Genomic DNA, 27,831 nt, shown 5'->3' on the forward strand with positions numbered 1-27,831 from the left:
GAGCTGGTCTACGAGGAGAAATTCCTGGGTCCACCGCACGGCACCGCAACCACAACTCTAATTTCACCGGCATCGTCATCGCAGATCTCCACCACCTCGGCAGTTCTTCCAGTGTAATCCAACTGAAACTACAGAACATCGAAAGGTGCATCACAACTAACGGGAAAAAAGCAAAAAAAAATCAAACTCACTCAGTTTGAGCAAACTAGCGAAAATAGATGACGACCCCGTGATCAACTATATATGCTACCATTAAAAAACAAAACACAAAAAAAACAATGAAACATATTCACTGACGAGATCGTTCAAGGTAATTCAAGGCAGCTACACTAGAAAGAGGTAAACTAAAAACAAAACATTGAAGATGAAACCTAAGGTTGAGTAAACAATGTATCTTACATAAATACAGAGAGTTATAATATTTTTATCAAACATTTTTTATATACTGAATATGGGATTTTTCTTTGGGTCCTTTTTTATGACACAGCAGAAGCGTTAGAAAACAAACAAAAAAAAACGACGCAAATGGGCGACAGAGAAAAAAAAATCACGAAAGTTCTATCATTACCTCTGTTTTCAAGAGTTTTAGTATGTACAGTGAATAAGTATATGCGAAAATACATGTTGAATTGAAGGAAGAAGAAAAAAACAAACAAACTACAGTCGCCTCCCGCCGGCAACATCCTGTTACATTCATTCGGTTACCAGAGCAGGGAACACAAAAACAAAATATGTTGCAAGCTTCCACGATTTGAGCACAGATGAAATAATGAATGAACAAAAACATACCAATATACCAGCAACAACAACAGCAAAAAAAACTAACAAAAGTGAAAAATAAAAACAACAAAAATCATGACAAAGCATTACTATGAAACTGGTTGTAATTTTATGAACATACACTCACACTCATCCCATCCCAAATACTAAGCAGAAACCAAAAAGCTCTGTAACACTAGTGACAGAAATAACGTATTAATAGAGTATAAACAAGTCGGGGAAAGAGCCGAAAAAATCCTAAACGTGTAAGTGATCGTGACATGGAAGGAAAATGCTGATCACTTTTTTTAAGTTGTCACGTACTATTTACTACCAGAACCATTTAGAGATATCTGCGCTGTGACATCGCGAGCATAACTCCTATATATACCCGAGCCGGCCTTTAAATAATGAAAAAAAAGTAAAGAGATCATCGATTCAGCGGATTTGTGCGGATATTTTCTTAATTTTGGGTAAATAATTTAAAAATCGATTTTTGATTGGTGAAAAAAGGATGTACAGATTTCATATTCCTAATTGCATGGTAATTCAAAATTATAAATGGCGACTGGCTGGGTTCTTTTTTTACCCATCTTACAGATACTTAATGACAGGTCGACCTAGGTGGTGTACCAGAATTTCGATTTTTTGAAGCTCTTAACTCCCCTGATATTCATAGTTTCTCATTGTTTACTTTTTCACTTCCATTAATAACACGGCCATTTAGACGATTGTTCCTTAACTATTAGCATTATCTGCTAGTCGAAATCAGAGTCTTTCTAAACAATATTGGAAAGCTTTAGAATGACAGTGTAATAATCGAAACGGAAAGTAAACAAAGAGAGGCTCTCATTTGCACTTAGCACCATTTGACCTGTTTGTCAAGAAATGAGCGGAGTAGGCGAGATAACATGGAGACGCTTACTCGTTACTAAAATTATTACTCACTGCGCACTGGTAACACTGGTCTCCCATCTACTAGGTCCTTATCGCTGTCGCCTCTTAGAATCATAATTCGGTAGTCTGATGACGAAAAACTCCTTGTTATCATCGTTCTGAGAACGCCACTGGAATGCCGGAAAAAAAGATGGGTAGGTAATGTCAGAGACATAACCGAAGTGAAGTAGAATACACTTAGGCTGGTAATTCGAATGCTGTAATTTTTAATATCGTCTGCATGGTTGCATTAAATTCAGCTATCAAGTATTGCCTACACGTACATCACTTGCGATGCGTTTCTGCAAATGAAATTTCGGTCCTACCTCGAAGCATGCAGACACATGTGTGGCAAAATTCAAATGCTAGGTTTGTTCCCAAGTTTCCAGTGGGTAATTATTGTTCAAGTGGATGTACTACCTTTACTACTCACATTATGGAATATTTCATTACCAATATGTGCAGTGGTAACAAAAGGCATTCGGCTAGTTGCTTTATTTTAGAAACTTTAGAGCATGGCTTGCACAAATAAAATAAATTAAAGGCCAAATCGGATAACAAATACTATTTGGACTCATTCAAAGTTAAACTCACTCCACAGTTAAAAGCCAGTAGAAAGGCATTTGCACGTGGAATGTCAGCATTAGAGAGTTCAGGCGAATGTCCTATAAAAAATATATTCAAACCTTAACCAACCAGGTTTCTTCGCAATAACCCTGCAATTGTCACGTGTGATAAAAACCGACAACAAATGTAGTACCAGGACAGTACTTTCAACGGAGCATTTCACTTGTAGAGCAGTGAAATTCGCAAACAAAATAAGTAAAATAAAAATCCCGTATCACATTTCCCAGTTTGCCCCCAGTATCAAACCATCAACAGAAACTTATATCAGTATTCAACAAACCAACATAATCTCCTTCAAATCGTCAATCGCAGCCACACTACCATTTGCTAGAAGAAAACTAATAAAAGAGCACACTCTTTCGCAGTGCACTCTGAAGTGCGCGCCCTGGTGAATTTAAAAGAGCAAGAGAGCGCGTTCTCTCGCACCCAACCACCCCATCGCCTTGAAATTCGTTTATTTAGCTCCGAAAGAAAAAGCGTTCTGTTGCATATAACTGGCGCGCATGTATATCATTGAAATGATGCCTGGCGGTAGTCATGGAATGCATTGCTTCGAGCTCACGGAACGTAGCAACTGCTACGAGGTCAGAAAGCAAACTGACTATTTTTTTGCTTATGTGCTGCTTTTATATGTGTGTCGCGATTCAGTGGATAGCAAAAAGGCGGTCCCAGCAACTCTCGCTGCTTGGTTGAATTGTTCGGACCAATCAGCGCTGATAATTACCACTTTCACAAAACACATTATTTTTGTTATTTATAGTAATAGTATATTTTACGGTATCAAATATAATATACGTGCACATATTTCCGATTAGATAGTGCAAAAATATAGCGATTCCGAACAGTACAACAGAAGTTATTCGCATTTGAAAACTGGGAAAATATCTCAGCAGAAACTTTGAAACGGGACCCCTATATTGAAACGTTAGAAGTATTCTACTTTAAAACAAAATCCTTTTCCATTACTCCTCATACCGCCAACCGATCTTAACACGACCATGGCATTTCCATACGGAGTGCGGAAGACGACAGGAACAGGAAATAATACGTTGTTTGAGCTTCTCCGTACTAACTCCAAGTCGCAGTAGATATTCAACCAAATACCCACAACATGGTCGGATACAGGACAGACTTGACGATCCGTTGCCTTGACCGCCATCTCCGCTCCTGTGGTTATCCACTCTTAAATTGCATCACATAAAATTCATTCCATATTGCACAACGAGAGAATGGCCTTTCTAACGCGTACAATCCCGATCCGCTGTTAAAACAATTGTTCGGATAGACACTCCTCGAAAAGATTTCACTTATTTTCTTTATTTCTCACTTTACGTCTCGCGACATGCACATAAAAAGAAGCGTCGCGTTTGACATACATTTTCGTTGACAATCACGCAACAATACAACGCAGCGTTTGTTTATGTCAATTATAACACTTTTCTGCAAGAGCTTTCATACCGCCTTGATAGTATGCGGGAAATACTTTCTGCTACTCACCTGCAGATGGCGAAGCAAGCACGAAGTATGTGAAATTTTACTGGCGAATTGCACATAAGTCAAAAACCAAAAAAAGTAACTTTTCACTATCGAAAAATGAAACATTTTTTCGATTTTTGTCACCGCACAACCGAAAATCGTCAAAGCACGGGTTAGTTAAGATTCGCGATTATCACAAAGTCACAAAATCCGCCTAAAAATGCCGAATTTGCTTTGAATATCAATTCAAAACCAAGAGCACAAATAAAAACAAACTGCATCACAACAGTGTTGCCGCTTCTCCCAACTGTGTTTGGTGAGAAACGGTTTTCACTCAAAGTGAATTTCGTAAATCAACTTTTACACGTTAGTCCCAAATTAGTCAAGAGTTTATCGATTTCTACTATCTGTGTGACAACAGCGACAATTTTCCTTGTTCGAGTGCATATGAACAATGTTGCTTTAGAATCTTCTTCGCAACGAAGCACGGTGAATATGAATCAGCTGCATTCGTCCAATATCGTTCTTCGCTCTTATATTCAAGTTGCTGTTGATATTCACCCACGAATGAAGCCGACGGCCAATCCGTGTTCATCCGAATGCTTTATCCATACGTTCTTACCTTGCTACTCATCGAGCGACCGAATGAACTGCATGAGGAATCTATTAAGTGAATGACGAATAAACGAATCAGCAAACCATTCCTCACCATAGCGATGATCGTTTACAACTGTTGGCGAAGATGACTACAATTTCATCTTCGCAGAATGATGACTGGCGAAGAAATATATTTGTATTCTGATGCGTTGTACTGTTCGGAACAAGCCAATGCGCTACTGGTTCTTAGTACAAAACTATGGGTAAAATTAACTGGTAGCCGAATCAAGGCAATATATGTTATACATATATAGGACAATCTTAATAGAAGCCTTGTTTATCAAGCATTCAAAGGAAATTGAATCCATGTCTGGTGATAAAATTCGGCATGAGGCAAATAAAATGAGGATGAAGTTTTGATTTTAATCTGCGCATGGTGATATACCATAGTAATTTAATCCATTGCTGATGTTTTGCTAGTATCACGACGAAATCGTTCAATCAGCACGACTGTTTAAAAATAACATATCTTAAGCAGTAAAATGAACAGTTTTTGGTGGGTGAAATATGGATAACGCAAATATTATTTTTTGCTCCCCCATGCGGGAGACTTGACGAAGAGTGTTGTGAAAAATAAATATCATGCAAATAAAGGCATAAGAAAAAAGAAGCTGTAATTATTTTTTTTCAATATTGTCGAGATCCTTAGATACCAATAAAAATATAAAATGGTTGCATTTCATGAAGTTAGATTTTTGTAAATGCATTTCCTTTTAGGGATTAACTATACAGCATACATTGCATGCGCACACGTCTTAAATTCAGCCATAAGACTAACTGCTAACTTTGTTTACTAGTACTATAAAGATAGATTGATGTTCAGGGTGAGTTTTTTTGTGACGTGGTTTTCATTAGCAGGTACACAAAATTTGTATCTTTCTTCAGCCTATTACACAGTGGTCGGAAACGCCAAAAACGTAAACTTAATTCACTAGAGGCCAAACCATCGAATATATCACAGGGTGTCTTTGGAGGAATTGTTCGTATGAATATTCCCACAATCTGATAACAATTGAAATTAGGCATGGCTTACTATGATCGAACTAAAACAATTAACTTTTTATATTAATGAGGTATAAAGTTGATGTCTTCGACAAATTTGGAAATGCTCGTAGTGAAGAATTTTGTTGAAGAACTTGAGCTTGTAGGACTAAAGGTTATCGATTTATAAGGCGTTTTCTATGGCAAGTTGTAATTGAATGTCTAGTTTTTTTTAATATAACTTTTTTAATTGTGATTTTTCGTGCAAACAATGTTCGAGAAAAATGTGTAGGTATCAACTACATAATATTGTCGAAGACTGTATGTAAAAATACTTATTCGTTTCAAAGTTATTGAAGATTTTGACATTTATTTACACCAACTTCAACTACGTATAAGAAAGAAAGATGCAAACCAAAATGCACGAACAGGCACTTTTTTCACTGTCTAAACTATGCACAATAAAGGTAAGAAGGTTTGGTGCGTGGCACTCTACAACCCTATGAATAGAGTAAGCTTACTTTATCTTTTATGATTTCAATTTTTATTAGATTGTGGGGAATATTCATGCGAACAATTCCTCCAAAGACACCCTGTGATATATTCGATGGTTTGGCATCTAATGAATTAAGTTCACATTTTTGGCGTTTCCGTGTATTGCCACTTGGTTAAATCTTCCCATAAAATCTTGGCCATGTCTCCCCAACATTTCTTCATTGAACGCAAATTTTAGTAGTAACTATTCCAATATTCCGATTTATGTAAAATCATTTCACTACTTCATAAGTAATAACATGATATGAGTTCCATAAAAAATAATTTACTCGAATAAATACACAAAGTTTGATTTAAAAAAACATCATTGAACGCAAATTAATTGATTACAGAATATTTTCTATGATGAAATGATTTTCCATTTCAAACTTTAAAAAAAAACCTTGAGGGATCGAAACTAGTATAAAAAGATTTTTTTAAATTTAAGTGCCAAATAGAATACGTTACAACCAATTGTAGAATCTTACGTCAAGTCTCCCTATGTTCCCTTACTCTATTGTCGGAGCAAATAAATTTACGTATATTTTCGAAATATATTAGAAGTACCAAGTTCCAATCAATCGTAAATCTAAGATTCACCCACATAAAATAAATAACTTGATCAAACTGATTTGAAAAGAAATCCGAATATAATCTGTATTCGACCTATAGTCATTTGATTTCTTACATTTTGGTTATTCTAATATTATAAAACATACTGTTACTGAGAAATAAAATCTATAATCTGCGTCAAATATAATTTGGCACCATTTTTTTACGACATATTTTGAACACTATTTATTTTATACTTCAGAGGTAAAAAATTACAAACGAACTTTTTCAAATACATAAAACTCACAATCCAATTATTGAAAATCAATTGAAATGTACTATCAAATCCAATTTAAACATGCATCATTTCTCCCGATTCCTCATGGCAATCGTGGAATTATGAATCGTTTTCTATGACATTTTCTCAGCTGTGATTTTTGATTAAGTTGGAGAACTTAAAGATTAACTAATAATACTGAGACCAAACCAAACGAATTTGGAGGAATTAGCAGTAAAGGAGACAAATGTATGAAAAGCGTCCAAAATAAGGAGGGGTCCAAATTACGTAGATTATCTTATCATTCGTTCTTCAACATCGTATTTCTATCTCTTGATTTTTGTGTAAATTTGCAATTTTTCTGCAGTCCGTTTTATAAGACTCTTTCTCAAAATGTATTCCACATAACTTTTTTTTCGCGTACGTCCATTGTTCGTCCAACTGGGAATATTTTCTACCAAATTAACAACTAATATCTTCAGTTAGGAGTATTTTGTGACTTTTTGAAAGTAAAGCTTTCGAAGTTAGTGTAGGGTATTGCGGTGTTTTGTGTTTCTCAAAGACAGTGACAATTGTTAAAGTTAGTCCAGATGCCAAATTTTGCAAAGGTTGAACAATTTTTAATCCCCGCCAACTTCAATTGAAATTTTTGCCCTTGGCATTATGAAAAAATATTAGAAAAAATACTATTATTAGTCTTTAGAAAATTACAGCTCATATATTTTTAAGGGAGCAATCTTAGTATTATAATAAGAATACATCCATTTCTTGAAAAAAAAAAACGAAGTTAGGGTTTTGGGGTATTTTGTTCCAAAAATTACCTTTGTAATAACATTTCTGCTGTATGCTGTAAATCATACATCTTTTGCAGTTTTTCAAATCTTCAACAACTCTATACGGGTTAAGATGGGATTCCTAATGAGATGTTATGTGTAGAACGATTTTTTCATCAAATATGGCGCCGTTCTTATTGATAAAATCCAACATATTTTATGTCACTGTACTGGGATAATATATAGAAGTACTGGTGTTTTCCTTTAATTTTTTGGTGAATTTCCTTTAAGAATTAAAGGTGATTTTTACTACGAAAATGCGAAAAACGTTCATTTCATTTTCATGTGTCAAATTCATTGCAAATATGAAAATCGAAAGAAAAAAATATAAAACTTCCTTATTCCATTTTTTCAATTACCTGAGGGATAAGTAAATTAAAAGTCTTTCCTATTAACTGCAGCGGCAGAACGTTTTTGTATGTATAATGATGAAATACAGCTACATTTCACAGGACTTCAGTGCTATGCTAATATTTAGAGGAATGAAAATGTTTTACCTTGTTTCGAAAGTATTTGTCTAAAAATGTACGGCATTTTATTAATAAAACTTGCAAAGTTGAATTTTTTCATAAATGTTACATTCTGAGGAGTCCGTCAAAGTTAATTTTCGTGTAAATAAGAATAAGATTTTATTATATATGGTTATACAAAATAAACGAATAATTTTTCAACACAATTTTAAAAAAATACATGAATTTTACCGCATTACCGCGCGGTGCGGTGCAGTAAATGCAGTGCGGTTGCGGTAAGCGGAGCGGTTTTATTTATTTTTTTTTTGTATTTGCGGTGCGGACTATCCATTTACCGCCCACATTCGCACCGCAACGAACCCTATTGGTTCGGGTTACTAATTTAATCTGACGATGATTCGGCTAAGCTTGGTTTAAATCAGAATGCATTCAATTGACAAAAACTTGTAAATGAGCTCGATTACACTTCTATGGACACAGAAATTGTTTTTGATTACCTCGACCATTATGATTCATTGAAGTTCCAATAGTCTAGTGGATTCATAATAGGAAACATGGTGTTGATTAATTTTCACCCGCGAGACATCCGCAAATTTACAAAAATAATTGATTTGTTTTGCTTTGCTTACGAAGCTTCCCGCTTCGACTCTGATCATTAACCAAAAAACATCAACAAGCAATCATTATGTACTACTAATGCTTCTTTATAACAAAAGTCATCCAATTTCGAACATATCAAGCAAGCATTTCTGTACAATTTCGGTCAAGAAACTGACCCTTCCAGCAATAAACAAGGAATTTGTTTTTCTATGACGCAATGTAGGAGGAATGAAGAACGAAGAATCCTAAGCGAAGAATGGCTAGTGGCGATTATCATCTAGGCCATTCGTGTGCCGATCGGCATGATGCGTGAAGATGAACATCGCATGAATGGTTAAATTCAACAAACAACGATGCGAACAAGCAGCGAACAGCAGACATCAGATTCGAATTTTTTGTTTCTTTGTGTTGTTCATTTTCGGTGATTCGGTGCCTTCGTGCGGCGAACGGGGTAGCGTTATTCGAAGCATGGGTGAATAACACAACGAATATCGCATTGAGGATGAACGAATGAACTAGTTTGGTGAAGAACATTTGCAACATTGCATATGAATGCGAAGGTGAACACAATCGATTGAACGTAGTGTGTATACATGTCATCGTTGATCACGGTGACAGTTTGCATTTTTCATGGATTTGAGTAAAATTTTGAGCAGACACTCCTAATCCGACTAGAAATTGGTGGCGATTGCTCTAAGATGTCGATTATGTTGGTGATTTCACAGCGTCAGAAATCAGAACTAAATCTATTGATTTTTGTTTTTCCCCTCAACTATCTGACAGAGCAGAGATGTAAACAAAACTATAAAAACCGAAAAATTATGATCCACGAGAAGCTAATAGAAAAAAGGGTAAACCCTGTCGTTAAGGCTATTGAAGATGAAAGCATAACAAAATACATATATATGAATGTTTTATATATTTCTGGTTTTTTATACATATCCTGCAAATAAAAACAAGCGAAAATATGTATGCAAATCGATCCTTCCTATATGAGTGAATGACAGCGAGGCAGAAACACCGTTACTTGGGTTGCATTCCAAGCGGGAAAGAATTTAATACTATTAGATTAATACAGTTACATTTCGATTCGTTTCCCGAAAAGTTTTCCGTTTGCAAATTTTTGAAAACATGGCTGTGCGTTATTTTTGATGAATTCATCTCAGTTTTCAGTTCCGTAAGTAAATATGTAGTATTAGGGCTGTTCCGTTTCGGAACCGAAACTGTTCCGCCTGGAGTGAGGGTTGCTCCAGGCCGAAAATGTTTCGGTTGAGATTATTTTAGTTATCACAGGAAACAGAGAAAAAACGGAACTAAATAGAACAATGTTACCCGATGTAAATAATATCCAAAACAAAAAAAAACCGCTGAGAAGAGGACGTGTTGTTTTTTTTTACTCTGAGATGAACATGAGAGTTTAGCAGTATTTGAAGCAACGGTTGGAATTTTAATGAGGAAATTGTACTAAACCCGCAACTAAAAGAAATGAAAACTACTTTAATTTCGGTTTAAGGGTAATAATTCCACAACAAAAATACACGTAATCGATAAAACATGCAAATCAACTACAAAAAAAAGTGTTAATAAAATCAACTAACTACATTAGGATTAGAGGGATATAAAGAAATGAGTCTAACTCGAAAAAAAAGACGGCCTCAATCAATAAGATTGATGGGAGGAACAGAAATTGATGTTGCCAAGAGACAACAAGAAGAGGAAAAAAAACTAATCGTTTGTTAGAAATACGATTTTTTACTGTAACTAAGAAGGCAAAATTTCAAATGAAACAAAAAACAAACAGCAAACGAATTAAAAACCTAGTGTAAATATGAGCAATTTCCATGAATTGCAAGAAACAATTCAAAACAAAAAATCCGATTGTAAGAATAGCTGCAAATGGAAAGTTTCCTTTAGAAGGGGAAAAAACAAGTGAAACAATGTGCCAAAACTAGACGGGAGATGGCGCTGGTGTGCCCAAACGCGTTAACCGATCAGCTGTCATTCTACTACATAATACTCTGGCAGCGATCGGTAGTGTTGACCTTTTCGATTGGGATGAGTGGTAAATGTCAAGTCGACGAGATGACTCTCACGGTTCTCATCGTAGTTCACAGGTTTTTTATTATTATTTTAAACATTTTAACAGTGAGAACGAAGTGAAGAGTTGAAACCATACCGCACACCCGCCGAAGGTTAACACGCACGTGTTGGTGTGCATCAGCACTTGACAGGCGTCCATCTTCGTGGAGTCAAACAAAAGCTGTAAAAATAATGTCTGCTCACTGAAGAATAAAACGTTCATAAAGCGATATTTTCAACTAAATGGATAAGACTGATTTGTTTCTGAGTTTTCAGGTTTGTTAATTCACTAAATTTTTGTTACTTATAATGCTCTGCAAAACAAAAACCGAGTTTGTTATAGCTCTAGCGCGGTGTGCCTGTTTTTCGTGGTCCCAATGAAAAAAGATATGGAACTTGCAAACAAATGTCAATGTTCTTGGATTGAAGTTAAAAATTATTCAAAAAGATCATCGAGGTCTTGTCACATTGATATTGACTAATCCATGTGCAGTTGTGTTAGTGCAAGATTGAGGTTAAATCGGGTGGAATTTTTGCCAAATGAGGTTAAATCAGACGGCGAATCGTAAACATCGCGTATACATATATGTTTATTCACATTGCAACTGCATGGGTATCCTAGACGTCAGATAAGTCAATTGGCTATTCGCACGTACACAAATTTCTGTCAAACAAAAACACGTTAAAGCATAGAACATCGCATACGAAAAATAAACAAACGTTTTATCATAAAACTCAAATCGGCAGACGTTGGTTGATGATTGATTGGGTTTGGGAAAACGGTGATCAAATTTTACAAATTACAAATCGATACACCAATAATAAAATGTTGAAATCAGAAATTTGGTTCCGCTTTGCGAGAGAATCGTGTCTGACTTACTCATATTCATAAGAACATCGTCAATTTGAACTCAATTTTGAGTAGATTTTCGGTTCCGTGTATCCCAGTAAATGAAAAGGCGGCTTGGCGGGTAAAACTATACGCTGGCGATCGGTAGGCTATTGAAACTTTGTTCTAGGCTACCCGCCGTAACTTGCCGTTTACTGTAAAAGTAGTGTGGGATGCAACAGCGATTTCCCGGTCAAACCATTCGGAATTTGATTTGCAATCCTGAATGGAGTCATTATGGATTCCAAATCAAATGCAACAACCGATTCTGAGTCGGAATCGGTTGTTGCATTTGATTTGGAATCTCCATTCCATTGACTCCATTCAGAAATCCGAACCGGTTCCGGAATGAGTTTAACTGGGTTATGCCGAACCTACACGGAAAAATAAAACAACACACAGAATAAGTTGTTTTAACTTAAATTTAGGTAGTTTTGAGTTTTGCGCAGAGATGCCAGATTTGCAGACAAGTCTGCAAATTCGCAGACTTTTAATTTAAGCTGCAGATTTTTTGGATGACGCAGATATTTGCAGATTTTCTAGTTTGGTTGCAGATATTTGCAGATTTTTATGTTTTGTTGCAGACATTTGCAGATTTTTGAATATAAAGGCTTTTGGTTACACTAGCTTTCCTGACATTTTTTGTACTTCCCAGACTTTTAAAATTATTATTGCAGACATTTGAAAAAAGTACCTGGCATCTCTGGTTTTGCGTCGCTTTCGCACTTATTAGCGTTTTCAAAAATAAAGCGAGAGATTCGACTCAGTCGGGGTCTTCCATGGAATAAGGTACTTTTGAGTTGTTTGAAGTATACTCAAAACTAGGTAGATTCAACTTAAATTTAAGTATATTTAACACAAGCTTGAGTATAAAGAACCTCCCAATGAGTTGTGATTTTTGCAGTGGTTAAAGTGAAACTACCTTCAACACGGTTTACCTAATTTTACCTTATTCCACGATACCCCGAGATTGCGTCAAAAGAGCTCAACTTTTGGTAGTTTTTCGTATCTGTGTACCATGTCGGCTATTTTCACCGCATATTGACCATGTGAAAAATTATAAAAGTACTTGCACCATACATATAATCTTGAGTCGCTTTGGTTTCAGTGGAATCTTGAACGACGGAGTTTGTAGCTCACGCATTGTGTGGCTCTGCATTTGAATCATCCTCACAAACTTTAATATTGATGTAAAATAGCCAGGGATCAGTATTTAGATCTACTGTGGTATGCTCCTTCTCTAAACTAAGTGAGCTAAAGCATATTTTTTTCTTGGAACACTGTCGGTCTGCATCCCATGGTGGCACTAGCGTTTATTCATAGTCTTGTAATACCAGATCCTGTCAAATGGCTCATTTTGTTGGTGTAAAAAATTACTGAGCCCAGATGGATGGTAGGACCGTATTGTTCCTAAGTTAACCGTTTAGTTCATGTCCAACGACGATGTTATTTAAGAAGAAAAATGTTTCAGAACCGCAATACTGCGTTGTTAAATCTCCAGATAATAATTATTTGTGACAACTTATTTTCTATGCCCTTTTTTCCGCTTTTAACATGACCTGAACATTGCATTTAATGCTAGACTATTTCGCATGGCACCGGTTACCGCTCTAAATGCAAGTCTTTGAAGTTTATCTAGCATTTTAAGTTGATGTCTCTTATTGTAGACCCAGCGAGACATACGTTATTCTTGGTTGGACTATTACTGAGTACAAACGGGCTTACAACTTGCTCAAAATGTGCATTCCAGTTTATTTTTTAAACCAGTAACCTTCTTCGACTAAATGTGATTAGTTTTAGAGGGAAGTAGATTCGGGAAATTCTGTTTACAACACTTCGAAATGAATTTTAAGGTTGGACAGAGAATGGGCAAAAATCGAAAATGAAAAAAGCAGTTTTTTTCCACACCGTGTGTTAGATCTTTATAAAAATCAATCAGCTTATGTAGAATGTTGTTACAGTACTGCTGATTGATTTTTATGAAGATCTAACACACGGTGTGGAAAAAACAGCTTTTTCGATTGTTACCCATTCTCTGTTCAACCTTAATACAGATTGCATATTTAGGAGAACAGTCTCCTCATAAGAATTACAATATCGACAGCAAATCAAATTCACTTCGTATTTCATTTCAGTTAATGATTTCAATAATGGTCGTCTACAACTACTGACCACGGTAATGGCGACAGAAATCCACCTTGAGGGCATCCCCTATTTGTTTTCATAGTCAGTGTCGTGTTTCTAAGCGAGGTAGATTAGATGTTTTGGGTTTAGATCGTGTTCTTAGGAAAAGACGGGTTCCGGGACCTTGGATTTGAAGTGAAAAGGTAAATTTCTGCGATGTGCTCTTTAAACCAGATTTCTAACGTTTTCTTGGTTTGTCCAAAATAAACTATATCGCAGTGAAAACATATTTCGTATATACCAGATTTGCTCACTGTTTCCATCGGATCTATTGTGGAACCTAATGTACCGGACGTTAAGATTTATTATTATTGCATCTTCGGTATATACCGTAGATTACATTTAATGCTATTGCTAGTGAAATGTTAACATTTTTAATTGCTAACTTATAACTAGATTTAGTCATAAACTAAAGCAGTTTCGTTGAATTTTGCTACAACATATGTTTACCGGATTATTCTGTGCCAAGAAACCCATAGAAGCGGACGATTCCTTATACCACGAAGAGGAACAAATTAATCCTTGATATAACGCCAGGACAGTCAATATTGTTCGACAACATATCGAAAATGAACATTCTTTGCAAGAAAGTGCGGCGAAACTCCAATGTTGACAGATCTAGCAAAATGCAACATTCTTAAACGGCGGAAGACGGATAGGGTCGTTCTAAAGCAGTTTTCTGAAAGCATATCATACAAAGCTTCTCTGAACGCGCTCCAGCCGGCTACGGCGTTGTATGGCGTCCATACTTGTACAGCGTACTCCAAGATACTGCCGGACCAGTGCGCAGTATAAAGATTTCAGTGCGCAGAAATCCACAAAAACGAAAACGCAATGCTGCAAAAGCCTTCTCCGTTGTTGCGGTGATGTGGTCAGCGAAACGAAGTTTTCTGTCGAATAACACTCCCAAGTCACGCATAGAATCCTCCATTTCGATGACACAGACTTTGTAAGTAGCGGTTTGACCACTACCCGGGTTCTTATTTGCCCGGCAGACCCTTTTGTCAGGGCGGCCTAGCTGCTTCTATCAGAATTTCGGATTTTAGTAACACAACAAAAAGGCTAACAAACAAATCAAAATTTACCGACTTTTATACCACCAAATCTCCTCTGTGTGATGGAACTGATCAGCTGCTTCTGACAATGGCGGGAGGGCAAAGGTTTTTATCCGACCGGCCGCTCCGACAGTCGTGTTCTCCTGCTGGTATCGTTGGCTGCTATCGCAGTGGTCCTTTTCTTTTATCCAGGGAAGTGATCAAGGCTCTTTTGTCGGAACCTCTCTAGCTGCAGGACGATTAATCGCTGGGACCGCTCACTACCTGTAAATGGTCAAAGTAGATACCGAAGTAAACTACCTCAGGTGGATCTGTTGCCGTACCTGCTTCGCCATCGTTTGCGATTAAAAGTGGAGGAAAGCTATGCTTGTTCGACTGATCCTCCAAAGTGAGAGCGACGTGGCATCACCGGGTCCTTGGTATTTAGCCGGGGATGCAAGTAGCTCCTTTGCGGTTAACTTCCCGTTTCGGCTACCCAACACCACGAGTACCCGGGTCGGCACTTTTCAGCGGAGATTGTCACCGTTGCATACACGCACTTCACAGCACTGGTTATTGTGGCGGTTAACTGTCCCGAAAAAAAACAAAACTAAGCGGGGCGTCTGTTCGATGCCGTGGTCCGTCACTATCTAAACTTGATGGCCGCCTTCCAACCAAAACAAACCACCAACCGCATCGCCGCACAGCTGTCATCGCCGATGCGCAGTATAATCAGCACACTTTTCACGGCAACAGGAGAGTGGTAACCATCTATACACTATGTTAATTATACAAATTCAAGCTACAAAAAATATCTAACCTATCTGCACGTACAAAACAGTTTACAAACACGAAACTATGCAAAAATTTACAAACTAATCGTTAACGGTACAAAACAGCGGTGAGCATAATGTCACCTAAACAAATACACTCTACGGAGTGGATAGTCAAAAATAGGTATATTTCCACCCAGTGCTAAATTGTTATCCTGACGGGTTACAACTTGAAGGTATATTCGCAACGGCTTAGAGTTGCCGAGCGTCCGAAACTTATTACCTTACATATATCGACGATGATCTGCATTCCATTCATTGGCTATATCGTCTTGGAGCACAGCTGATTCGAGTACTAAGGCGATTGAATGAAAGATTTTCAAATCATCAGCATTGACTAGTTTTTCAGACTTAATGCTGGTCGTTGAATTTCCATTCAAAGTGAATTTTGACAGTTGGCTTTTAGGCCGTAATCATATGTTTGTCGAGAACTAATCAGTAAGAATACACTGAACCAAAAAAAGGTGGATTTCTGACTTATGCGCATGATCCCGTTCTCAGTGTCGTGATCTGCCTTAATATCGAGAAAACGATTAATCGGACATATCGCTCTCCGGATAAAATCTTTTTGATCATCAGAACAATGTTCTCCGAAGTACTCACCACTATCATTAGTCAAAGGTCATTGGCACTGCGTTGGAAACCAAGTCTTTCCACAAACAAATTAAGCCTATTGTTGCAAGTTTTAAACGACAATTGGAGGCCATATAGCGACTTGTTTAGGCGACATACCAGACCATTCTTACGACCGCAACCCTCCGGTTGTTGCAAGCAAGTTTGCTCTGACAAACTTCCGCTGAGGAATGACGTCTTGACATCCATCTGGTGTACGACCAATCCCTCCTTATTTACCATTGCCATAACTGCACGCAATGTATCCAGTCGGACTACCGGCGAATATGTTTCCTCATAGACGAATCCGCGTCTTTGACTGAAATCCCGCGGATCGTCTTCAGATATTTTGATCTTGAAGATCCACCTACAAGTTATCGCACTCTGACCCTTCGGCAATTTCACCACACTTCACGTATTGTTCTTCGCCAGCGAATCGATTTCGTCTTGCATAGCTTGCTGCCATTGTGCCAAAAACGATTTGTCAATCTTCGAACCCTCAAGCATTGCTCGAGCTTGGTCAACAATTTTTCGGATCATCCTCTCACACCAACCGTTCTGTTCCGGTGTATGAATAACCGTACATTCCATTTGTATTCCTTTCTTCCGTCGGAAAACTTCCAATGCTCTATTCTGATACTCCCCATCATTGTCGCATTTGATACCAGAAATCTGAATCCCAAATTTTGCAGTTACTACTGCCTCGTACTACTTAAACCATTCGAGCACCTCACCCTGTTGCCTTCATTGGAAAGATCACAACAAAATGCGACCAATCGTCGACAAACGAGACGGAACACTGCTCTCCTTCATGACCGATCGGAGTTACTGGCCCGCATGCGTCAAAATGAAGGACTTCCAACACTCGCGACGAACGACAACCTTCTCGCAAGGAAAAGGCCTTTCGGGTTTGCTTTCCCTATAACGCAACGTTCACAAACAATTTCATTGTTTGTGAACGTTGCGTTATTACTATTGGGATACTTTCGGTAGAACTTGAAAGAAAACCAGCTGTCAGTTTGAAAGTTGAAATCCAAGTGAGGCCAGCTCGTATATTCTGCTGTTATAACCAGGGATACCAGGTATCTTTTTCAAATGTCTTCACATTTCATGAAAAATGTCTTCATTTGTCTTCAACGGCCAGGATTCTGAATCGGTTATTGATTTTGAGCCAGAATTCTGCCGGAAATCAGTCAGACATCCGTACAAATATCTTCAAAATGAAAAACACGTCTTCACAACATTTCAAATGTCTTCAAAATGAAGACAAATCTTCAAATCTGGCATCCCTGGTTATAACGCTTCCCACTGAGACGTCCAAAAAATTGTTTCAAAATCGTTCAACACGGGTCCAACGATGGACGTTCGTTGAACGGTTATTTGGACGTTGTCCAAATTGGTCCAACGAACGTCCTTCATTGGACGATTTTGAAACCAACCGTTCTTAGAGGGTTGTGTGCGTGTCAGTAAACATGCTAAATATCTTATAGACACTTTATGGATAATGTCAAAGACTATTTAGTACAATTCATCGGTACACTGAAACAAATATATATTCGAATGCTGATACCACATCTACGGCGCCAGTTCTAGCCCTTTCGTAGTTCGTCTGCACGTCAACATCGATATTCTCGAACAATCACCGATTGTGTGAAAGTTTAGCTCGTATAGCTTTCCTTTGCGGACCACCGGTCGCAGCAACCCATGGAGTAACATGGTCATATTTTAGTTCCACCAGCCATGGATTTTTGGATTTTTTTTCTCTTAATCTGTTGAGGTAACACTAGAAAGCTGTTTTGATCAAGATAGCCGTGCTAAAAGTTGCTTAGTTGTTTTTTTCTTCTGATGCTCAATACGCATCTCTTGCAAAATTTACAATAGTTGAATTGTGCCGAAAATGTAGTCGATTTCAGCCTAAATTGGTAAAATTTATCAGTATACAAAAATGATTCAAGCAAACGGAGGTGTTTCAAAATTTTATTTTTTAGCGATAACTGAAATTGTTCCTGGCCGCACTGCTCCAGCGGAATCCAACCAGAATAATTCCAATAACTGGAGTGGCAGCACTGGCGAATCGCCCGGACGTGTTGTCGTTAACGTCCAATATTTTTCAAAGTTTTGCAGTGATATGTACAGTATATTTAACAGGAAAATGAAGCAATTCGTTCAGTAGGTAGTTTTTCCTGTTGAGTAACGTGTTAGTAGGTTGAAATATCGCGAGAAAAGTGTGATTTTGCAAAGTGATTTATCGTCACAACTTTGCCATTGAAGTATGTGAAGCAAGTCGCGAAAAAATACACCCGCTCGTTCCGCTAAGCGCGCCGTCTGGAGCTGAGTAGCTGATGCAACAATTTCACGGATGGAGGGAAATTCTTCACACAATTCTCATGAATTCATTTATTCAGAGCTGATGAGATCGTTTCATGTCATTTTTCAATGCTTGTCTAACTTCATAAATATTTTCTTTTTTGTAAATACGTGCCAGAATCAAAAACATTTTTCATTCTGGAAGTGCGAATATATTGCAAATATCCAATTGATATGTGGATGTATTCGTGCGGGGTTTATTGTATATGAAGGCGGCCTCAGAATGTACGTGTAGGAACAGGCATTCTTGCATTGGGTCGTTGGATGTACAGTAGAGATATTTCCGTTTCATTTCCAGGACTAAACATGTGTACATCTATCGATGAAAACAAATATATCATTACAAGTCAAGTTTCTTCGATAAGAGCACTGTCCGTCAATGGGAAATGGATTGTATACACACACAAACAAGCAATAATAGTAATAACTTCCGTTCTACGAATTTTTCTTGTAACTGTTAGTGCTCAAATGAAAGGTAATAAACACAGCTACTAGCATTGCTTGTAGGTACTGGTGACCAAGTTTTGTAAAACCCAAAAGTTATAGCTATTTGAAAATGTTATTGTTTATAAACAACATGGATATGAAGACGTTATATCTTACATGAAGAAGTCTCTCTGATCTCCTCAAGATTTGCGAGTCCTGCACAAAAAAATTATTGAGCTCCTTCTGGTTCTAGCGAGAGATGGGCAGTCGCTGAAAGTGTGTCTGGATGTTACCTCCACTAGATGGCATTTAATACAGGAACTATCTTGAGCTTTTCCTAATTTGGCCAACTTCTCTACTCTTCCTCTTTTAATATTAAATAAACAGTCTTGATTGAGAACGGGGTGACAGGGCAGCATCCTTTGCGACCAATCATCAAATTTTCTCTTAAGGCTCTGCTAGATCTAAATCCAAAGCATCAGCTCAGGACCTGTGAAGCGAGATGATGAACCCCTGTTACCTTAGCTCGTTTCCAACCATTTCCATGCTCGCTGTTCCTCTGTCAAAGTGAGCTTGCATTTGCATCCAAAATTTCCCGACATCCAAAGCCGAGTTTAAACTTGAAGATACAGGAAGCCAGAACTCTTACACCGCCTGACTATCTGACAAACTGACCATCTCCTTCATCCGTAGGGTCGTTTTTTAGCAAAATTTCAAAAAGAAAAAACACGCTAAGCTTCAGGGTAACCGTATCCGAATTTGTTTTGGGCGTTTTGTTCAATTCCTGCCGTCAGATTCAGCAACCTCGTCCACTATACTGCCGTCATAAGCATATTTGTCCCATGTTCTATGGGATTTCCTATATACATAGGACAATTATGCGTAGAACGGCAGTATACTCTTTCCACAGGACAAGAATTTAAAGTAATTCTCGCAGATATTCTGGGGCCTTCTTCATGATCCGCCGGGCGATTGCCCAACATTTTGTGTTTGGACAGATCTCCCGGTTGGAAGTATTCTTAGCCTTGAGTTCCTCGTTCGCGACATATCACACCACGGCCGTTTTTCCCCTAATAATTAAATACCAAACCCGGCAAAACAGCACAGAACAATTTGCTCCAGGAAAGGCAGCAGACGTTTTTTTCACGACATTCGCCCACGTCAAATTCCTGCTTGAAGGTCCGAACTACAACGAAAATGTCGCACTTCTGGGCGCAGGTACAAGTAGCTTGCCAAACCAGATAATTCTTTTACTGGCTGGCATATCCCCTTCGAGCTAAGCAGAAGGAAGTGATTCGGCGTTAGTGACTCCTGCTTAAACGTATCCAGGGGAATGTAGGTCAGAGGTCTCGAGTTGACCATTGCTTCCGCTTCAGTCACCAAAGTTACGAACGATTCTTCATCCAGCTTCCTAGCGGATGATAAACAGCTGATCGCCTCCTTAACCGAGCGCACCATTCGCTCCCAACATCCACCCATGTGTGGGGAGGCTGGTGGGTTCAGGTGCCATTGATTCGGTCAACTTCGCGTTCATGCTCCCGTTTTGCCCCAATAAAGTTCGTGCCTTGGTCGCTGAATATTTCCTGTGGTGCCCCTCGACGAGCCACAAATTTTCTTATCGTCGGAATCGGTCGTTAAGCTCGCTACCACTTCCAGGTGGACTGCACGAATTGTCAAACATGTGAACAGCGCCACCCACCTTTTGACATCACTTCTTCCAATCTTAATCAGGCAAGGGCCAAAATAATCGACGCCAGTATAGGTGAAGGGTTTGACAAACGGTGTCACCCTGGACTCCGGAAGAGCTGACATCCGTGGAACTTTTGGGGTAGCTTTGAAAACTCGGCAGTACTGGCAATGTTTCGCTGTTTGACGTACTTCGACCCGCAAACGTGAAATGGCAAACTTCTGGCGAACTTCATTTACGACGATTTATCCATTCTTATGGCCCTGCTGTCTGTGGTACCAATCCAGTATCAAGTTGGTTATGTAGTGTCCTCTTGGCAGAACCACGGGGAATCTGGCATCGTAGGAAAGAGATTCTGCTTCCTTCAGGCGACTTTCCATTCGCAAAACTCCGAATTCGTCTAACTCAGGCGATGATTTAAAGATACTGCTCGATTTGTCGAGTGGTTTCTGCTTATCCCTCGGCAGTTCAAGGTTTCGGCGTAGAGTAATTACTTCATCTTGAAGTCCCTCGTACTGGGCGATTTTCCAGGCTGTTCTTTCTGCCAAACGAAACTCGTCTCGAGCTGCATCCCGTTGTATTAAAGCATCTCTATTTACTCTTTTCTTACATAGTGAGATAAAGCGATGAACGTATTTCAGCGCTCCTAGTAGGCGTTCCCACTTCGAGAACCGGAGGAAATCAACCAAACTTTTAAGGATTAGGTATCTGTGGACATAAACCGGTCTTAGCTCCACAGATGTATCTGGTGGCGGTTCTTGTGACTGATGATTGTTTTCTTCGAAGAGTACTGATGGTCATTGAAACCACCTGCTATCTTGTTCAAGCACCGGTCTTTTGCTTCACTTGGTGGCTTCATCTGCGACATTGAGCCGTGTGCTGATCCACCTCCATTCGATTTCGTTCGTTTCATTTAACACTTCGTTGACCCGAAAGGCCACGTATTGGCTGTACCGGCGTTGGTCTGACTGAATCCAGGAGAGAACGGTACTGGAATCACTCCAAAAGACGCGGCGAGTTATGGGTATACTATGCTGCTTGATCACAGTTGCCGCCAAACGTACCCCTATGACTGCTGCTTGAAGTTCCAGTCATGGTATCGTTAACGGCTGTAGAGGAGCAACTTTCGCTTTTGCTGCTACCAACGAGCATCGAATGTCTCCTCGATCAATTATCCGGAAGTAGGCGGCTGCTGCATATGCATGTTCGCTAGCATCGACGAAGACGTGGAGCTCCATGGTCAGGTAACTGAACGGATCTTAACCAGGAAAATAACACTTTGAAACCGCTACCTTTTCTAGCGTTCGAAGTACGTCTACCTGCACTGCTGCCATCGGTTGATAAGGTTATTCGGAATTTGGTCATCCCAGCCGATTTTTGCGTGGCGCACGTCTTGGATTAAGATTTTCCCATGAATTGCTATAGCTGCGATTAGCCCAAGCGGATCGAAAACGTTCATGACGACTCGAAGTAACTGTCTTTTGGTGGGAATCGCACTACCTTCGATCAACGGACACAGGTCGGGCCGGAATGCGATCGCGAAGCTGAAGTTGTCCCGCCTGGGGAGCCATACGATACCTAGAACTCTATCGATATCGCTATCTTTCCCAAACTTGAAGCTGCGCACTGTATCGGTATTGAGTTCCCCGACCCGTCTCAGGACTTTGTTCGAGTTCGATGACCAGCTCCGTAGTTCGAAATCGGCTTTTTTGTGGATTTTCTGCACATCCAGCGCTTCCACGATAGTTTCTTCCACGGTATCAAAACTATCCAAGAAATCATCCACATAATGATTCTCCAGTATAGCCTTTGTCGCTTTCGGATAGACCGCTGCATGTTCTTCAGCATTAAGGTTCTTTACAAAGTGCGCTGAACAAGGCGAACATGCTGAACCGAAAGTGGCGACATCCATCAACCAACGTCTTCATCGGTTGATTGGGATTGTCACGCCACAAAAAAAAAAACTGTGACTGACGATCCTGTGAACGTATGTAGAGCTGATGAAACATCTCTCTTATGCCACAACCTCTCGTTGGCGAAACTGGAACAGAACTGCTGTCAGCGACGTTAAGAGGTCAGGTCCCTTTAGCAGCATAGAGTTCAGTGACACACCTTTAACCTTCGCTGCTGCATTCCATATAACTCGTACTTACTCAGGCTTTCTATGATTCAGTGCTATACCAAGGGGTAGGTACCACACACGCCGAGGATCGAATTAAGAAAGTTCTCCGTCATTAGCTTCATGAGCGTATCCTTTGACTTTGTACTCATGAATCTACCGCCGAACATTTTTGTATAGCTCTGGATTTTTCATCAGCTTTTTCCAGACTCATTTGTCGTTTTTCTGCCGTTGATTTGCTGTCTGGAAACTCCACGTAGTCATGCCTCCATAGAAACCCAGTTTCAAATTTCCCGAAGGACGTTCGTTTTGTAGTTTCTGGCACGTTTGTCTTCCTCCCCTTCGACGGTTGGAGATATTGTGACTCCAATGCTTTCTATGGAAAACAACTGTTTGACGAGATCATGAAGCTCTTCATCCTGCGTACGAGCTAAGATGTGCATGCTTCGATGCTGCAGTTGCGACGTGTACACTTCTGACTCCGTTCCATAAAGTGCCCATCCCAGCCTGCTTTTCGTGGCAACCGGCTTCCCTGCTGGACCTTCTCGCACTTTCAAAGAAGTTTACAGATTAACGTTGCTCAAACCGATAAGTATGCGTGGAACCGCACGGTAGAAACTTTTAATTGGCAAACCTTGTAAATGAGGGAACTGTTCCGCAAGTTTCTCAAACTGCACTGTCTGAACCGGTAAATCGAGATTTTCTACTGTGTACACATTCTTGACCGCATACTGTTTTTCCATACCGCGACCCGAAATATTAAGATTGATTACTCGTGTATCTGGGATCCGCTTCGTTACACCTCCAGTCCATTGCAAACACAATGTAGTTGGATGTCCTTTTATATCCAGTTGATCAGCAATTTCTTGATACAGCATTGTGATTGACGAACCTTCGTCCAGAAATGCGAAGGTATCTACCGAATTGAATTTCCCATAGAGTGTCACTGGTACTACACGAAATATCGGTAGATCTTGTGGATTACGATGCACGGCAACTGTGCTGTTGGTGGTTTTTGACTCAGAAGGGTGAAGTAGACGATGGTGGTTCTCCGAACATCCTTGGACACCACACGTATTCCCTTTACATGGCCAGCGCCCATGCGCAGCTAAGCACCTACGACAAAGACGATATTGCTCAATGGCTTTCCAACGATCTTAGAGAGAAAAGTTCTTGAACGTAAAACACTCTCGAAATATGTGTCCAATTTTCGAACATACCGTGCACTGTTTTTGTTCACTATTTTTCTTCAAATTAACATCCTTGTCTTTGAAATTCTCCTGCTGGGGTCTCTGATCCGAAAACGAATGGCCGTTTATGTATCCTCGTTCCCTAGCTTTCGTGCGCTCTTCTTTCCACAACATCTTCTTGTCGCTAACGGCTATCGCGGTAACATTGCTGGCAGCAGACACGAGCGTTGACATATAATACTAAACACTCCAAGATCTGATTCTGAATGTTGGCGAATAAACAATGCCCAATCCAGTTTGATGTTAGGAGGGAGTTTGTCCACAAGCTCCTGCATCAGAGTTGGATTCGACAAGTGTGTGTCTAATCCAACGGAACGCAAGTATTCGCAAAAGTTCTGAACCACTAATCCAAAGGCGACCAAAGATTCCAATTTATCTGCTCTAGGTGATGGCGTTGCGCGAACCTTGTTTAAAAGCGTGCGAACAATCAGCTCTGGTCTCCCAAACAAAGTCTGCAACGTGTTGACAACGTTTGATACGGACGATGGATGCAACAAGACACTGCTTACAGCTTCTCTTGCAATTCCTTTCAGACAGCGCTGTAACCTCATAAGATTTTCGGAATCCGAGTAGCCACACATACGTGTTGAATTAGTGTAGCTACTGAAGAACAATGGCCAGTCACTAGGGTCCCCGTCAAAAACTGGACGTTCTTTAGGAACAACATGTCGGGCGGCTAACTGTTGTTGATTAACATTGACAGCAGACGGATGTGGTTCGAAACAGGGGGCTTCTGGATACCGAGCGATGTTCCATGTATCAGCAGGCCAAGGTACCGTCATCTGTGAACTAGCCACGAAATCTCGATATGTTGCGCGGAAATGATGCATCTGGCAACACAACGAACAAGGGAGAAACAGCAGCTGTCAGATAAAAAAAACCTGTAATCTAGCTTCAACAGACATGCGCTTTTTTCAGTACAGTATTCCTTTTTTCCTTACTCTATAATAAAAATGTATTTGCTTAAATTAAACATTGTTACCGTTAAAATATCAAATGGGCTAACAAATGTGAGTAGACAACAAATTAAAACTTACACTATTATAAACGATGAATTGAATTAAAATTACAGCTTTGAGCAAACTCCACCAAATCCACGAGTTTAGCTGAAAGGAAGTCCGAAAGTTTCCGTAACATACCCAGTTGGTAATCTTCCATAAAAATTCTTTTCAAGCTAGCCACGAATAACAGAATCACCGCACAGAGCATTCAAATTATTAAAAAAAATCGTCAAGCTAGTCTCTTATCATCTTCCAGATAAAACTATAATTTAATAAATAAAAAATAAATATAAATTTGCTCATATATATCACTGTATAAATTTGACAATATGAAAATCAAATACCGAGATGACAGAAACATATTTGATTTAATGAAAGAAAAAAGTAAATAAATCAAAAGCCGAACCCCTTTTGGAACCCATTTTTTCCGGGAAACAAAGTACAACCCTGACCACGCAAAACGACACAACCGTGTATCAGAAACCTTGCCGGCTGTAGCGCTACATAACTTTCGTGATCCGGACAACCTATATAGGGCGAGAGGCAACTGAACACCATAATTATACTCACTAAAGTGGCCCTAGCTTGAGTATAATCGCGACACAGCCTACTATGGAGAGGTAGTGCTGCTGCTGCTGCTCGACTCGATAGTTTCTCCGCACCCGACAGTAGCAGGCTGTTTGTTGTCAACACAAACATATGTTAGCGAGCGCTGGTCAGAAAAAGGAAAAAACTCGAGAAAGTAAATGTGTCAACGAAAATGGCGGACAAAAGGTATAAAAGCTCTGTTCAAAGTTAATTTCCGGCGAATTTTTTCCCCAACAAGGAAAAATAAACACAAGAGACCCTCTAATCAAGGTGCGCGTTTTAGTGCATACAAAGCAAAGAACAGATTGAGACACATTTCGTTGATTACAAAGAAAAAAAGGAAAAAGAAACCGAGTATGCAAAAACGCTCAAACATTCGGGGGTTTAGATTTGCTACTGAAAGTGGGGAGATAGTACGGATAGAAAGAAAAGAGTATATTTATAAAAGTTATCAAAATTCGCTCGGCTGAAAGCCGCTGATGATGCGCAGGTAGACGGAAATGTTTAGCAACAAACAATGCGACAGATGCGAATAATAAAATGATTTATGAATTAAAAAAAAAATGGTAAAGAAAAACTTTATTTTTTATAAGAAAACAAATGAAAAAAGCTAGAAAACACACTAAATCACAAAAACACACACACACATATAAGAGAAAAGGAGGAAGAAATCGTTTTGTTCTAAACATAAAAAAAACAAAACAACTAAAAGCACAACAGCAAAAGAACGAAATGTACTTAGCTTAAGTAACACACCCAACCCGGAGGATGCGACGAAATGGGATAATTATGCCTCCCATTGCGCAAAGTCGTGACCCTCCGAAAGTGCCAGTGTCTGCAAACACACTAAAAACTGCGGTGTGTTAAATATGAAATTTTAGTTTTCTGTGCATTGGTTGGGTGTGTGCCGTCAATTCAGTAACACTCCCCATCGTGCACCAAAGAAAGGGAACGCATTCACACACACAGCAAGTATGTGTGCGTGTGCTACTGAAACATTTTTTTTCTGCTTTTGTTTTATAGAGAATTTAAAACAAAAATCTTGAGAAAGAACATAACAATGTACACATTAGAGGAGAAGAATACAAGGAAATTTAAACCAAAAACAAAACAAAAAACGTCAAAACGAGAAGAAACCAACATGCTGTGAGGAATTAAGATGAAATAAAATGAAGCAACACAAAATAGTTGAAAAAAAAACACATTGAATCGAAACAAAACCAATGCAAAATGGAGTAATTATGGCAGTGTGAGCGAATGCAAAGTTTCACGAAGTGGAATGAGGGAAAAGTAAGTTTTTGCGAGCAAAAGCGCAAGGAGAGGCGAAGAAGATGTAAACCAAGGAAGGCAAATGAGTAGTCCTGTGAACATAAAAACATGAAAATTAATAAATGTATTTTAAATGTTATTCTCTGCTGTTTAATATGAAAGAAAAATCTTATCGTTCTACAACGTGTATATTGTCGTTTTTTTTTAAAACACGGTGAAATTTCAAATTCCGTAAGAGTTAAAATATTCACACATCATCCTTGTTTCAAGCAGTCATCAATAAGAAGCACCAACAGAACAGAAATTTTAAATATAAGATGACTGCATTTGTGTCTGTAATTTGTTCGTAATATCAGCATTGCAATGGTTGAAGACGAACGGCGCCTTTTCTCGGAAGACTATGTGAAATCAATTGGTATGTGAAGGCGACGGTCGGATTATTTTTTCCGGAGGTCAGTACATTGCAGATCGATTAACTGAGCAGGCGGGGAATTGAAATTGTTTTTGTCATAGATAAATTCGAAGATTTTTTTTGAATATTTGTTTTAGAACTATTTTCGATGGATGAAAACTTGTACTATTCGTACTATTCGAGCGACGTGAAAGCATATTATAGTGCCCTATCTACGAACGGTAGCTCGCAGTTGCAAATTACTTAGTTCGTATTTTTTCATACTTTACGGAGGTAGGCTGCAATACCGGTCGGATCTGGCTGTTACCAATATACAAGCTCGAAATAACTTCTTCTGTCTAGCGACACCATTGACACCAACATATTGGCTTTACTCAGG

At 39.0% G+C, this 27,831-nt stretch overlaps 1 protein-coding gene across 2 annotated transcripts in view; it reads left to right on the forward strand.

The window, feature by feature from the left end:
• Positions 1-27,179, forward strand: part of LOC131683257 (low-density lipoprotein receptor-related protein 4) — a 110,456-nt gene extending 83,277 nt beyond the window's left edge. For both annotated transcript variants that reach the window (XM_058965097.1, XM_058965089.1), the window contains exon 10: positions 1-27,179. In XM_058965097.1, coding sequence (XP_058821080.1) covers positions 1-117 — 117 coding nt within the window. In that variant the 3' untranslated portion in view covers positions 118-27,179.
• Positions 27,180-27,831: the final 652 nt, after the last annotated feature.

The sequence above is a fragment of the Topomyia yanbarensis genome, chromosome 1 (genome assembly GCF_030247195.1).
Source record: "Topomyia yanbarensis strain Yona2022 chromosome 1, ASM3024719v1, whole genome shotgun sequence".
Lineage (NCBI taxonomy): Eukaryota > Metazoa > Arthropoda > Insecta > Diptera > Culicidae > Topomyia > Topomyia yanbarensis.